At 42.8% G+C, this 13,096-nt stretch overlaps 1 protein-coding gene across 6 annotated transcripts in view; it reads right to left on the bottom strand.

The window, feature by feature from the left end:
• Positions 1-13,096, bottom strand: part of samd12 (sterile alpha motif domain containing 12) — a 155,612-nt gene that overhangs the window by 9,664 nt on the left and 132,852 nt on the right. For 3 of the 6 annotated variants that reach the window (XM_072252553.1, XM_072252581.1, XM_072252572.1), the window contains one exon: positions 2,802-2,915. The exons of 1 other annotated variant lie outside the window; for it this stretch is intronic. In XM_072252553.1, coding sequence (XP_072108654.1) covers positions 2,870-2,915 — 46 coding nt within the window. In that variant the 3' untranslated portion in view covers positions 2,802-2,869. The remainder of the gene's footprint in view (positions 1-2,801; positions 2,916-13,096) is intronic. 2 more of the 6 variants (XM_072252562.1, XM_072252590.1) reach the window with 1 other exon arrangement.

Below are 13,096 nucleotides of genomic sequence, written 5' to 3'. Positions count from 1 at the left end.
GTGCACAAAAGCAGCGTGCAGTGTGGCCGTGAGTGACTGTCTTGGACGTTTCTCTTGCGATTACAAGACCCCGTTGGACATTGTTAACATGAGATGCTGCAGTCCTGTTTCCCTTGTTTGGTGGAGAGACAGGCGACGAGGCAGCAGCGTGGCCTCGATTGTAGTGAGGACCAGGCCTCAAGCGGGCTTGCCTGCAGCTGCAGTCCAGGTGAGATGACGCTAGAGGCAGTGCTTGGCACTCTGTTAGAAGCTGGCCCCTCCCATCAGCGCTGCTCTCCAGTGTTCGACTGGATGGATTGCCAGTAGCTGTACCACCAACTTGCCTGTCGCTCATGGATTTGGACTATACAAGTGCGTAACAATGTGTGTTTTTTTTCTTTCTCGCTATTTTGAATGTATGTTATGCACCTGGGCCCTATGGAATGCTGTCTCACTCGACTGTATCTATGTATGGTCTGAATGATAATTAAACTTGATTTGATTTGATTTGATTCATGGACTGTTCAGAGATCCAATGGCAGAGGGGAAGAAGCGTTTCCTAAAATGTTGAGGATGCATCTTCAGGCTCCTGTGCCTCCTTCTTGATGGTAGTAACGAGAAGAGGACATGCCCTGGTGTTGAGGGTCCATCGTGATCACTTCCTGAGGCATCACTTTTTGAAGCTGTCCTCAATGCTGGGGAGGTTCATGCCCGTGATGGAACTGGCTGAGTTTAAACCCTCTGCAAACTTTTTCTGATCTTGTGCGTTGGCCCCCTCCATACCAGACGGTGATGCAACCAATCACAATGCTCTCTACGGTACATCTGTAGAAATTTGCGAGAGTCTTTGATGACGTACCAAATCTCCGCAAACTCCTAATGAAATACAACTTGAAATACAGTTGCTGGTGTGCCTACTCTGTAACTCCATCAATATCCTAGGCCCAGGATAGATCTTCAGAGATCCTGAAACCCAGCAACTTGAAGCCGGGTGTGAACGTCTCAATTTGCTCAAGCGTTTTATGGGTCACATGGAGATGTCTCGATATCCATCATCTGAGGTCAGGAACGTACGGACTTCAGAAGCACATGTGGAGAGCTGGAAGATGGGAGGACAAGACCGGTAGTCGCAGAACTGGAACTCAAGCTGATTTGGGAAGAGTTGATTGGGATAGGCTTGCAGACAAGCATTTCCCATCTGTGGCTACAGGAACTGTGGGATTACAATGGGAACTGGCACCAAGTTTGGCAGTCACCAAAAGTACTGAAAGACTCACTCCACTCACAGGAAAAAGCGGAATTAGGAAATAATGAACAAGGATTCCCAGCAGCACGGGTGAGAGGGGAGGGGGGGAAGATCCTGAGCAAAACGCTCTGAGCAAACAAAGGAAGTTGGTATAAATATGAAAAGAGAGAATTTTTTTTGAAAAAGGGAGGAGTGAATTGGTAGTTGGCATATTATTGTCACATGCACTGAGGTACAGTGAAAAGCTTGTCTTGCATACTGATCACACAGATTAGATCATTCTCGTTGATGGTTTAATGATGAGGATCTCACTGAAACCTACTGAGTAGACAGAGTGGAGGTGGAGAGGATGTTTCCCATGGTGGGAGAGTCTAGCGCCAGAGGGCACAGTTTCAGATTAGAACTGAGATAAGGAATGACTTCTTTAGCCAGAGGGTGGTGAATCTATAGATTGTTGATTAATCGGAGCATCAAAGATTATGGGGAGGAGGCAGGAGAATGAGGTAGAGAGGGATAATAATTCAGCCATGATTGAATGGCAGAGCATAAATACTGGGCAAAATGGATATTTCAGCTCCTATGTCATGATCTTATAACACTGTGTATTGAGATAGAACAAAATCAACCAATAACAATGCAGAATAAGGTGTAACAGCCACAGGTAAAATGTAGTTCAGATAAACAATAATGTGGACGATCATAATGAGATTGTGACTAACTTAACCTTCAGGAAGTCTGAGTTGAGGGAATGGTTTGGGAGGGGTTAGGATAATGTTTTTGAAAATAACCCTCAAACACTAATCTCATGGCCCTTATTGTAACCTCTGGGTTTAGCTGAGGTCAGGTTGATCTGTAGTTGACCCCCGAAACCAGAGTCCATTTCCGCTGTCCTCTCTGAGGATCATCACCTTGTTACTTTAGAAAGGCTTGTGAGTTCTGAGATCCTGACAGCGATACTGTCTGGAGTTTTGTCATCTGGTGCTTAGTTCCTGGTTGCGTCACCCATGGCGGCAAAGTCAAGGGGGGGAAGAGTGATCCAATCAAGATGGAACTGGTGGAAGATGATGACACATCACAACCACGGTGAAGGTGGAGGAAAGCTGCAGCAGTGAAGAAACCCAAGTCACTTTGCACTCCATGCCACCGGACCCTGATCCTTGAAAATGGTATCACCATTTGTTGCCTTCAAAATAAGGCAGTCCACCTCCAGCCTCCATGCAGAACATCAGGTTGAACCTGTGTAAAAGTAGCTGACAGGAATGCCTTGGCCATTTTTGTGAAGTGGAAAGAGATTTTGGTGACGGTTTATACAATTAATACCAGTTACAGTAGTATATTCATTCTATGGAGTTTCTTGTTTCGTGGATGTCTGTGAAGAGTAAGAATTTCAGGTTGCATACTACATATATTCGCTGATATTAAAATGAATCTTTGAACTCTTACATCTGTTACTATTCGTTGCAGACTGACCATCAGCAAAGTTATATTATTACTAATGTTTCTGATTAACTTCCCTATTACTATCAACTATCAGCAGAATTTCAGCGGATTATCAGATTACCAAAGTTCCTCCCACCTCTGCGAGTTGCTCCTCTATCTTCAAGCTCCCCAGGCTCATCGCTCAGAGTTTCCCTCTTCTGAATGCTAACCGATGGCCTTCTTGTTCTTGAAGTTTGTTGCACAATACCTGCTGGACGACCACAAAGAAACACGCTCAGTCACTGCGAACTTCACTCTTATAAATAGCTAAAACTCGCAGCATTTCTGGATGTTTATCACGTGAGTGGACATCACCTGCGAGGTGGACTCAGTACATCCAGCAGAGGTTCCACAGTTGGCAACCCAGATATGAGAGCCAGTCTGGACAAGTCCAAGGGCAGAGAGGATATTGCAAAGGGGTCGAGTCTAAGCACGGCATTTTATTTTGGGTTTTATCTCATGAGTTTACTTTCTAGAATCAGAATTAGGTTTCTTATCACCGATCTACAGTCTATCATGAAACTTGTTGTTTTATGGCAGCAGTACAGTGCAATACAAAATTCAAAAGTTCAAAGTAAATTTATTATCACATATGTCACCATATACAACCCTGAGATTCATCTTGCTGCAGGCATACTCAATATGTTCAATAACCATAATAGAATCAATGAAGGACAGGGCGGACAACCAGGGTGCCACAGACAGCAAACTGTGCAAATACCAAACGTGTTCATGGGTTCATTGTCCATTCAGAAATCTGATGACAGGGGAAGAAACTGTTCCTAAAATGTTGAGTGTGTGCCTTCAGACTCTTGTACGTGCTCTCCGATGGTTGTAATGAGAAGAGGTCATGTCCTGGGTGGTGGGGTCTTTAATGAGGGATCACCTTTTGAAAATGTCCCGAATGGTGGGTAAGCTCGTGCCCATGAAGAAGCTGGCTGAGTTTACAACCCTTGTCATCCTTTTCCAATCCTGTGCATTGGCCTCTCCATATCGGATGGCGAAAGAAGCCAGTTAAAACGTTCTCCATTGTACATCTGTAGAAACTTGCTAGCCTTTGGTGACGTACCAAATCTCCTCAAACTCCTCATTAAAAAGAGCTGCTGGCACGCCTCCTTTGTTATTGCATCAATATGTTGGGCCATTCATGATGAATTCTTTAACAATGAAGTTTATAGTGATGAATTTGTGATTCTGAGATCGGTATTATGTATTCGGAAAACAAATCTGAACATTTAAGTTTCTGTTATTATTTCTACACCTCAGATAAACTCCCTAATTGCTTTCAGTTAAAAATGTTAAAAGTTTTATCCTTGAAAATTAGGGCAGACCTTTAAAGCACATGGTCAAGTCAGCACATCAATAGGGATACTCTGCAATAAATCATTAACTTTACAGAACGGATAGGAACTGCAAAAAGAAATCAATCTTTAACAGAGGTTAATACTAACAGAGACACGAGATTCTGCAGAATCTCGATTCTGCACAAGATATTGGAGGAATTCAAACGGGAAATGAACAGTCGACGTTTTGGGCCAAGACCCTTCATAGAGTCATAAAGCACCACAGTACGACAGGAACAAGCCCTTCAGACAGTCTAGTCTGTCCTGAACTATTAGTCTGCCTAGTCCCATTGCCCTCCACCCAGACCACAGCCTTCCATACCCCTCCCATCAATGTACCCATCCAAATTTCTCTTAAGTGTTGAAATCTAACCTGCATCCACCACCTGTGCTGGCAGCTCGTTCCACACTTTGACCACCCTCTGAGTGAAGAAGATTCTCCCAGGTTCCCCCTAAACATTTCACCTTTCACCCTTAACCCATAACCTCTAGTTCTCATCTCACCCAAACTCAGTCGAAAAAGCCTGCTTACGTTTATCCTATCTATGGGGAGGGAAGGTCGACTCAGACCATGAGAGGCCTGCGTTGGGTATCTTCATGCCTGACAAGGCGCAGATTGGAAGTCTGTGTGGGGCGCCACTCCTCACACAGACACTAGAGCAATGTGTGGTTAAGTGCCTTGCTCAAGTACACAAACATGCTGCCACAGCTAAGTGACCTTCAGATCACTAGACGAACGCCTTAACCACTTGGGCACGTGCCCAACAATATCTATACCCCTCATAATTTTGTACACTTCTATCAAATCTCCTCTCATTCTCTTATGCTCTAGAGAATAAAATCCCAACCTATTCAACCTTTTCACATGACTCTGAAGAAGGGTCTCTGCCCGAAATGTCGACTGTTCATTTCCCTCCATGGATGCCGTCTGGGCTGCTGATTCCCTCCAGCATTTTGTGAGTTGTTGAAATAATAGCAGGTGTTGGAAGACAAGCAAGTCCAACCCCTGTCCTTCATACAGAGTCACAGAAAAGTACAGCACAGAAACAGGCCCTTCAGTCCATCTAGTCTATGCAAACCATTTAAACTGCATACTCCCATCGGCCTGCACCTTCCATACCCCAACCGTCCATGTACTGTACCTAGCCAAACATCTCTGAGACATTGAAATCGAGCTCGCATACATCACTTGTGCACCTTCCACACTCTCAGGACCCTCTGAGTGAAGAGATTTCCCTTCATGTTCCCCTTAAATTTTTCACCTTTCACCCTTAACCCATGACCTCTAGTTGTAGTCTCATCTGACCTCAGTGGAAAAAAGCCTGCTTGCATTTACCCTGTCTTTACCCCTCATAATCTTGAATATATGGTGAAACCAGTTTTACCAACAGGAGAAAGGGCAAATGCGGATTACTGCCAGAGCCAGTCGCTTTGGGCAGATGGGGCTCAACAGCCATGCTGACATCTCATCAAGGAGAAGGAAAACTCTGATTTCAAGCCTCCACTGCATTGCAGTTACACTCACTCATGGGGAAAGCTTTGGGAGTAAACCCCAGGAAAAATCCAGAGCTGGAGTCCCTAAGGCAGTCCTACGTGGAGTTCAATGCTGACTAGCAACTCCTGCGATGCCGCTGGTGTCACACTGTATTGGTCTCTACTGTTCTTTTGGGTTCATCAGCTTCCAGGAGAGGGGGAGTTTGCTACCTGGGCAACAGTTTGCTCCCTATATCGTACTGTCCTGGCTTGTGTATCAACTACGTACACAGATAGGACACAACATTCATGGTTGAACTTGACCAACAGAGGCCTCTCTAGCTCCACATCTTAGATAAATCTGTGCATATCCAAATTCTCACTGACTAAATAATTATTCAATTCACTAAGCAAGATTGACCGATTTTTCAATGGTTTTAGTTGGGTGTTACTCCAAATTCCAGAAAGCAGATTGTGACAAAGATTTTAAACCTCACATAGTGGTCGACATCTCGGCCTGAAATATTGACTCTTACTCCCCTCCATATGTGCTGCCGGACTTGCTGAGTTCTTCCACATTTTGTATTCTTTGCTCTGGATTTCCAGTTTCAGCAGAATCCCTTGTGTTTTAAATCTCATTAAGAGGGCTGTCTACTGTAGCTACAACCACAAGATCATAAGATTTGGGAGCAGAATTAGGCCATTTGGGGTAAGAGTACTGGGGTATGAGTTATGTTAGAGTCTTGAAGTGAGATCCAGTGACCAGGAAGGCGGTACTGTAATGCTCTGTGGAGAGCAAAGGGCATGACAAGGCACAGGAGACGTCATAAGACCATAAAATATAGGAGCAGAATTAGGTAATTTGGCCCATCGAGTCTGTTCCGCCATTTCAACATGGCTGATCCATTTTCCCTCTCAGCCCCAAACTCCTGCCTTCTCCCCATATCCCTTCATTCCCTGACCAATCAAGAATCGATCATCCTCTGCCTTAAATATACCCAGTGACTTGGCCTCCACAGCCGCCTGTGGCAACTAATTCCACAGATTCATCACTCCCTGGCTAAAGAAATTCCTCCTCACCTCCATTCTAAAAGGACACCCCTCTATTCTGAGGCTGTGTCGTCTGGTCTTAGGCTCTCCCACCATAGGAAACATCCTTTCTATTGATGCTTTTCAACAGTTTATGAATTTCTTCTGAATTCCAGTAAGTAGCGGCCCAGAGCCATCAAATGCTCCTCATACGACAAACCTTTCAACCCTCAGATTTTACACATTTTCTTTGTAATTATAATGTATAATTATAAATTAATACACCGGCTATATTTCATTAGGAGTTTGAGGACATTTGGTTTGTCACCTAAAACACTCGAAGCTTATACACACGTATAGTGGAGAGCCTCTGACTGGCTACATTGCAGTCTGGTATGGCGGGGCGGGGGGATTCTACTGCGCAGGATCAAAAGAAGGTACAGAAAGTTGTAAAATTAATCTGCTCCATCTGGAGCGGTGCCTCAGAAAGCTGATGTTCATCATTAAGGACTCCGTCACCCAGGACATGCCCTCTTCTTACTGTTACCATCAGGTAGGAGGTACTGAAGCCTGAAGGCACACACTCAACGATTCAGGAACAACTTCTTCCCCTCTGCCATCCAATTTCTGAATGGATATTGAACCCTCATTTTAATTACTTTAATTTTTAATTTAACTATTTAATATACATATATACTCACTGTAATTAATTTACTTATTTGTATTTCTTCTATATTATCATGTATTGCATTGTACAGCTGCTGCTAAGTTAACAAATTTTATGACATATGCCGATGAAGTTAAACCTGATTCTGATGTCAGAAATAAGAAAGCATAAAACAACAGCTCTCAAAAACTGATTTAAAAACAAAGGATTCTTTTTTGATTTTGCAAAGGCAAAGAAAACTGCAGTGGCAAACAAATGGATGCAATTTGAAAGCTCTTCAGTTGAATTTCTAAATTCCAAAGTCTACTGTTGAAGAATGAATCTAAACAGGACATCATCAAGAGAAAAGATCAATTGATTGATCAGAGCAAACACTCCGGTTCAATAGAACGTTGTCCAAGAATGTGAGGAATTTACAATGCCAGACAAGTGCAAAAAATACTTAGCTGGGATTTGAAAACTGAAGTATTTCTACTTTAATAAAGTTGACTGTGATTCAGGAAGGTAATCTAATGCTGTTTCAAATAGTTGTATATAAATACACATGAATATATTGTTAGAATTTTATCAGTCACCTAGCTAGAGATCAGGCTATCAAGTTAATATAAAAAAATTCAGAGTAATTTGATGATCAAAGTACATATATTTCATAGATACTACTTTGAGATTAAGTTTCTTGCCTGTATTTTCAAGAATGTGAAGAAATACAATAGAATTTATGAAAAACTATAAATAATAGAGATTGACAAACAACTGATGTTCAAGAGAAGACAAACGGTAAAAAGAATTAATAAAAAACACAGGGACCGTGAATCCTTGAAAGCAAGTCCACTGGTGACGTATGGCGATGTTTCGCAGGCAGCTCACAAAACTACATCGTATCTCTACACGAACTGCTTTCAGACAATATCTTACTTTTATATTGACATTCATAAGCTTTGTTATCACAATGTAATCGAATTGCAGAAATGGCATTTATCGTTGTAATGGGAAACCTGCTGTTTTCATAGAGTCATAGAAAAGTACAGCACAGAAACAGGCCCTTCAGCCCATCTAGTCCATACCAAACCACTACAATGCCCACTCCCACTGACCTGCATCAGGACCATAGCCCTCCATACCCCTACTATCCATGTATTCAAACTTATCTTAAACATTGAAATCGAGCTCGCATGTACCGCTTGCACTGGCAGCTCAGTCCACACTCTCACCACCCTCTGAGTGACAAAGTTTGCCCTCATGTTCCCCTTAAACTTTTCACCTTTCACCCTTAACCCATGACCCCTAGTTGTAGACCCACCCAACCTCAGTGGGAAAAGCCTGCCTGCATTTACCCTGTCTATACCCTCATAATTTTATATACCTCCATCAAATCTCCCATCAGTCTTCTATGTTCCAAGGAATAAAGTCTTAACCTATACAATCTTTTTCTTATAGTTCAGGTCCTCTAGTCCCAGCAACATCTTTGTAAATTTTTCTCTGTTCTTTTTCAACCTTATTTACATCTTTCCTGTAGGCAGGTGACCAAAACTGCACACAATACTCCAAACTAGGCTTCACCAATGTCTTGTACAATTTCAGCATAACATCCCATCTCCTGTACTCAATACTTTGATTTATGAAGGCCAATGTGTGATAAGCTTTCTTTACAGCCCTATCCACCTGTAAGACCATAGGACATAATTAGGCCACTCAGCCTATGAAGTCTGCTCTGCTATTGCACTATGATCGATTCAGGAAGAAGCTGCCACCAGTGAAGCTCACTACCACAGGTGACAGCCTATAAAACTGTTTCTTTCACTTCTACATTTTCTTTTTCTTTATAATATGTTTCTGATCCTGTTGGAGCCTGCATTCTACAGTTTGTTGGTGTGTTTTCAGGCTCATTCGTACCATTGCCAAAATCAAGTTGTTTCTCTCTTTCAAAGATCTCGAGAAAGTCATCCACGCCCTTACATCCTCCCGCTTGTACTATTCCAACTCCCTGTATACTGGGATTAGTCAGTTGTCCCTGTCCCGTTTGTAACTGGTCCAGAACGCCACAGTCAGGCTCCTGTCAGGTGCCTGGAAGAGGGACCATATCACTTCTATCCTGGCCTCTCTCCACTGGCTACCAGTATGGTTTAGAATTGATTTTAAGGTTCTCCTCTTTCTTTATAAAGCTCCAAATAGGCTGGCCCCCTCCTATATTGCAGACCTTCTATCCCCTTATTCGACTTCCAGGTCCCTCGGGTCGGCTGACGTGAGGCTCCTGGCTGTCCCGTGATCTAAATTTAAGTTCAGGGGTGATCGCGCCTTTGCTGTTGTAGCCCCTAGACTGTGGAACAGCATTCCCCTCCCTATCAGATCTGCCCCCTCCATCGACTCTTTTAAATCCAGACTCAAAACTTACCTTCATTCACTAGCGTTTGAATCTTCCTGATGTGGCTGATTTTTGGCTTGTGCCTAGGCTTATGTGTTGTTTACTTTGTGCCTATAAACTCTGTGTTTTGTTGCTTATACCTGTGTTTCTTGTATTTGCGATTTTAGCTACCTGTTATGGTTTGTACAGCACTTTGGTCAACATGGGATATTTTTAAATGTTCTTTATAAATAAATTTGACTTGACTTGACTTGACTTGACATTCAGCAATATGACCTCTGCAGTCTCCGAGATGGTTCCGGGAAGTGAAAAGCCTTGAGGTCAAGAAGCTTAGAGACAGGGCGTGAACCCTTGATTGACTCTGTTTTTCACAGATCTCGCCAATTAAACCATCAAGGAAGATTGAAAACATTGAGGTGGGTGTGGAAGGTAACAGCGTGTTTAATGCCATCTACCAGCCTCTCACTTGCTGCCGCTGAGGGAAGGTCCCTGCATTCGAATAGCCTCTCTCTTCCTCGATGCTGTCAGAAGATGGGACTGAAGTTTTGAGTGTGTGGTTGGTGGATTGGTTGTAGTTCACATTATGATGTGTTTCAGATGGATCCTTTTTCTGTTGCTATTTTTTCTTGACTTTGAATCGGGTCGAGCTGCAGATAAGGAACACTGAGCAGAACTGGAAATGGACTCTTTTGATTTTGTGTTTTATATTCTGTGTTTTCGCTCGATCTTTCTTGTTGCTGTTTGCACATTTTTTGCATGTTGGGGGTTGATGTTCTTGTTGCTGTTTGCACGATTTGTTTTTTGTATGATTTGTTTTTTGCACGTGGGGGGATTTCATGTTCTTGTTGCTGTTTGCACGATTTGTTTTTTGTATGATTTGTTTTTTGCACGTGGGGGGATTTCATGTTCTTGTTGCTGTTTGCATGATTTGATTTTTGCACGTTGGGGGGTTTGATCTTCTTGTTGCTGTTTGCGTGATTTGATTTTTGAACATGGGAAGGGGGCTTCATATTTTTCTTTGAAGGGTTCCTTGGTTTTCTTTGTTTCACGGCTGTCTGTGAGGAAGAAGAATCTCAGGGTTGTCGGCTGCATCGACACTTTGATAATATATATATTTTGAATCTTTTAATTTATAATCCCTCCCAACCCCATTCTGCTGCCTCCTCCCCATAACCTTTGATGCCCTGACTAATCAAGATCCTATCAACCTCCGCTTTAAATACACACAATGACTTTGCCTCCACGGCTGTTTGTGACAATAAATTCCATTGTAACGGAGAGCCCTGTATCTTGATAGAAGTGATGGACAAAATCAAACAAGATGGAGAAAACCTAATCTTAGCCACATTTTAAACATTTCTGAATGGCAACATTGATAGAGAAATGAAATGATTGATTGGACTATCTTGAATCAAAGTCAATCAGATAACTGTATTGTTTCTCTGAACGCCATGTCACACCAAATATACACAAGTATGCCCTCTACTGATCCTGTCCAATTAGAATTGTAAATATATTGTGTAATTATCGACTTAGTACTCCAAGTATGGTCTAACCAGAGCTTTATAGAGCTGCGCCATTACCTCGTGGGTCTTGAACTCAATCCCCCAACTAATGAAGACCAACACTCCAAACGCCTTCTTAACAAACCTATCAACTAGCGTGACAACTTTGAGGTATCTATGGATGTGGATTCCAAGATCCTTCTGTTCCTCCACACTGTTAACCTTGTAACTATACCTTCCAGTTTGACCTCCAAAGTGCATCACTTCACACTTATCTGGCTTGAACTTACCTACAGCTCTGCAATCCTGTCAATGTCCCATTGTAAACTGTGACAACCTTCTACACTATCCACAACATCACCAACCTTCGTGTCATCTGCAAACTTACTAACACACCCTTCCAATTCCTCGTCCAACTCATTTACAAAAATGACATCCAGAACAGATCCTGTGGAACTCCACTGGTCACCGACCTCCAGGCAGGATATGCTCCATCTATATAACCATATAACAATTACAGCATGGAAACAGACCATCTCGGCCCTTCTAGTCCATGCCGAACTCCTACTCTCACCCTGTCCCACCGACCTGCACTCAGCCCATAACCCTCCATTCTTTTCCTGTCCATATAGCTATCTAATTTAACTTTTACTTACTTTTACTTATTTTACTTTTACTTAATTTTACTTTTACTTATCGAACCTGTCTAAACCACTTCTGCTGGAAGCTTGTTCCACACAACTACTACTCTCTGAGTAAAGAAGTTCCCCCTCATGTTACCCCTCAACTTTTGCCCTTTAACTGTCAACTCATGTCCTCTTGTTTGAATCTCCCCCACTCTCAATGGAAAAAGCCTATCCACGTCAACTATATATCCCCCTCATAATTTTAAATACCTCTATCAAGTCCCCCCTCAACCTTCTACGTTCCAAAGAATAAAGACCCAACTTGTTCAACCTTTCTCTGTAACTTAGATGATGAAACCCAGGTAACATTCTAGAAAATCTTCTCTGTACTCTCTTTATTTTGCTGACATCTTTCCTATAATTCAGTGACCAGAACTGTACACAATACTCCAAATTTGGCCTTACCAATGCCTTGTACAATTTCAACATTACATCCCAAATCCTATACTCAATGCTCTGTTTATAAAGGCCAGCATACCAAAAGCTTTCTTCACCACCCTATCCACATGAGATTCCACCTTCAGGGAACTATGCACCATTATTCCTAGATCTCTCTGTTCTATTGCATTCTTCAATGCCCTACCATTTACCATGTATGTCCTGTTCTACTACCACCCTCTGCCTTCTGAGGGCAAGATGATTCTGAGTTCATACAATCAGATTTCCCTGGATTCCATGCCTTCTGACTTTCTGAATGAGCCAACCGAGGAGATTCTTGTTGAATGTGTTATTAAAACCATATACACCACACACACTGCTCTACCGTAATCAAGTTGTTTCAAAGGTACATTTAATGTCAGAGAAACGTATACAATATACATCCTGAAATGATTTTTCTTCGCAACCATCCACAAAAACAGAGGAGTGCCCCAAAGAATGAATGACAGATAAATGTTAGAACCCCAAAGTCCCCCCCAGCTCCCCTCCCTCCCGCGCGTAAGCAGCAGCAAGCAACAATCCCCCCTCCCCCCACTGGGCTTTTGTAACTTCACCCAGTCCCTCAGAAAGCCATGCCGAATATCCCTGCTCTTCTCCAAATGCTGGGATATCCTAAGTAACACGCACAAAGTGCTGGAGGAACTCAGCAGGTCAGGTAGCACAGTTGACACTTGGAGCTGAGAGCTTTCATCAGGACTGAGTTGTTACTGAAGTAAGGCTCGCTGGTCTATAATTCCAGGGTCATCCCTATTACTTTTATAACCATGTAACAATTACAGCACAGAAACAGGCCATCTCGGCCCTTCTAGTCCGTGCCGAACTCTTACTCTCACCTCGTCCCACCAACCTGCACTCAGCCCATAACGCTCCATTTCTTTCCTGTTTTTTT

Source organism: Mobula birostris, chromosome 1 (genome assembly GCF_030028105.1).
Source record: "Mobula birostris isolate sMobBir1 chromosome 1, sMobBir1.hap1, whole genome shotgun sequence".
Taxonomy (NCBI): Eukaryota; Metazoa; Chordata; class Chondrichthyes; order Myliobatiformes; family Myliobatidae; genus Mobula; species Mobula birostris.
Note: the sequence above shows the minus strand (reverse complement) of the source record. Positions and strands in the feature narration are given on the sequence as shown.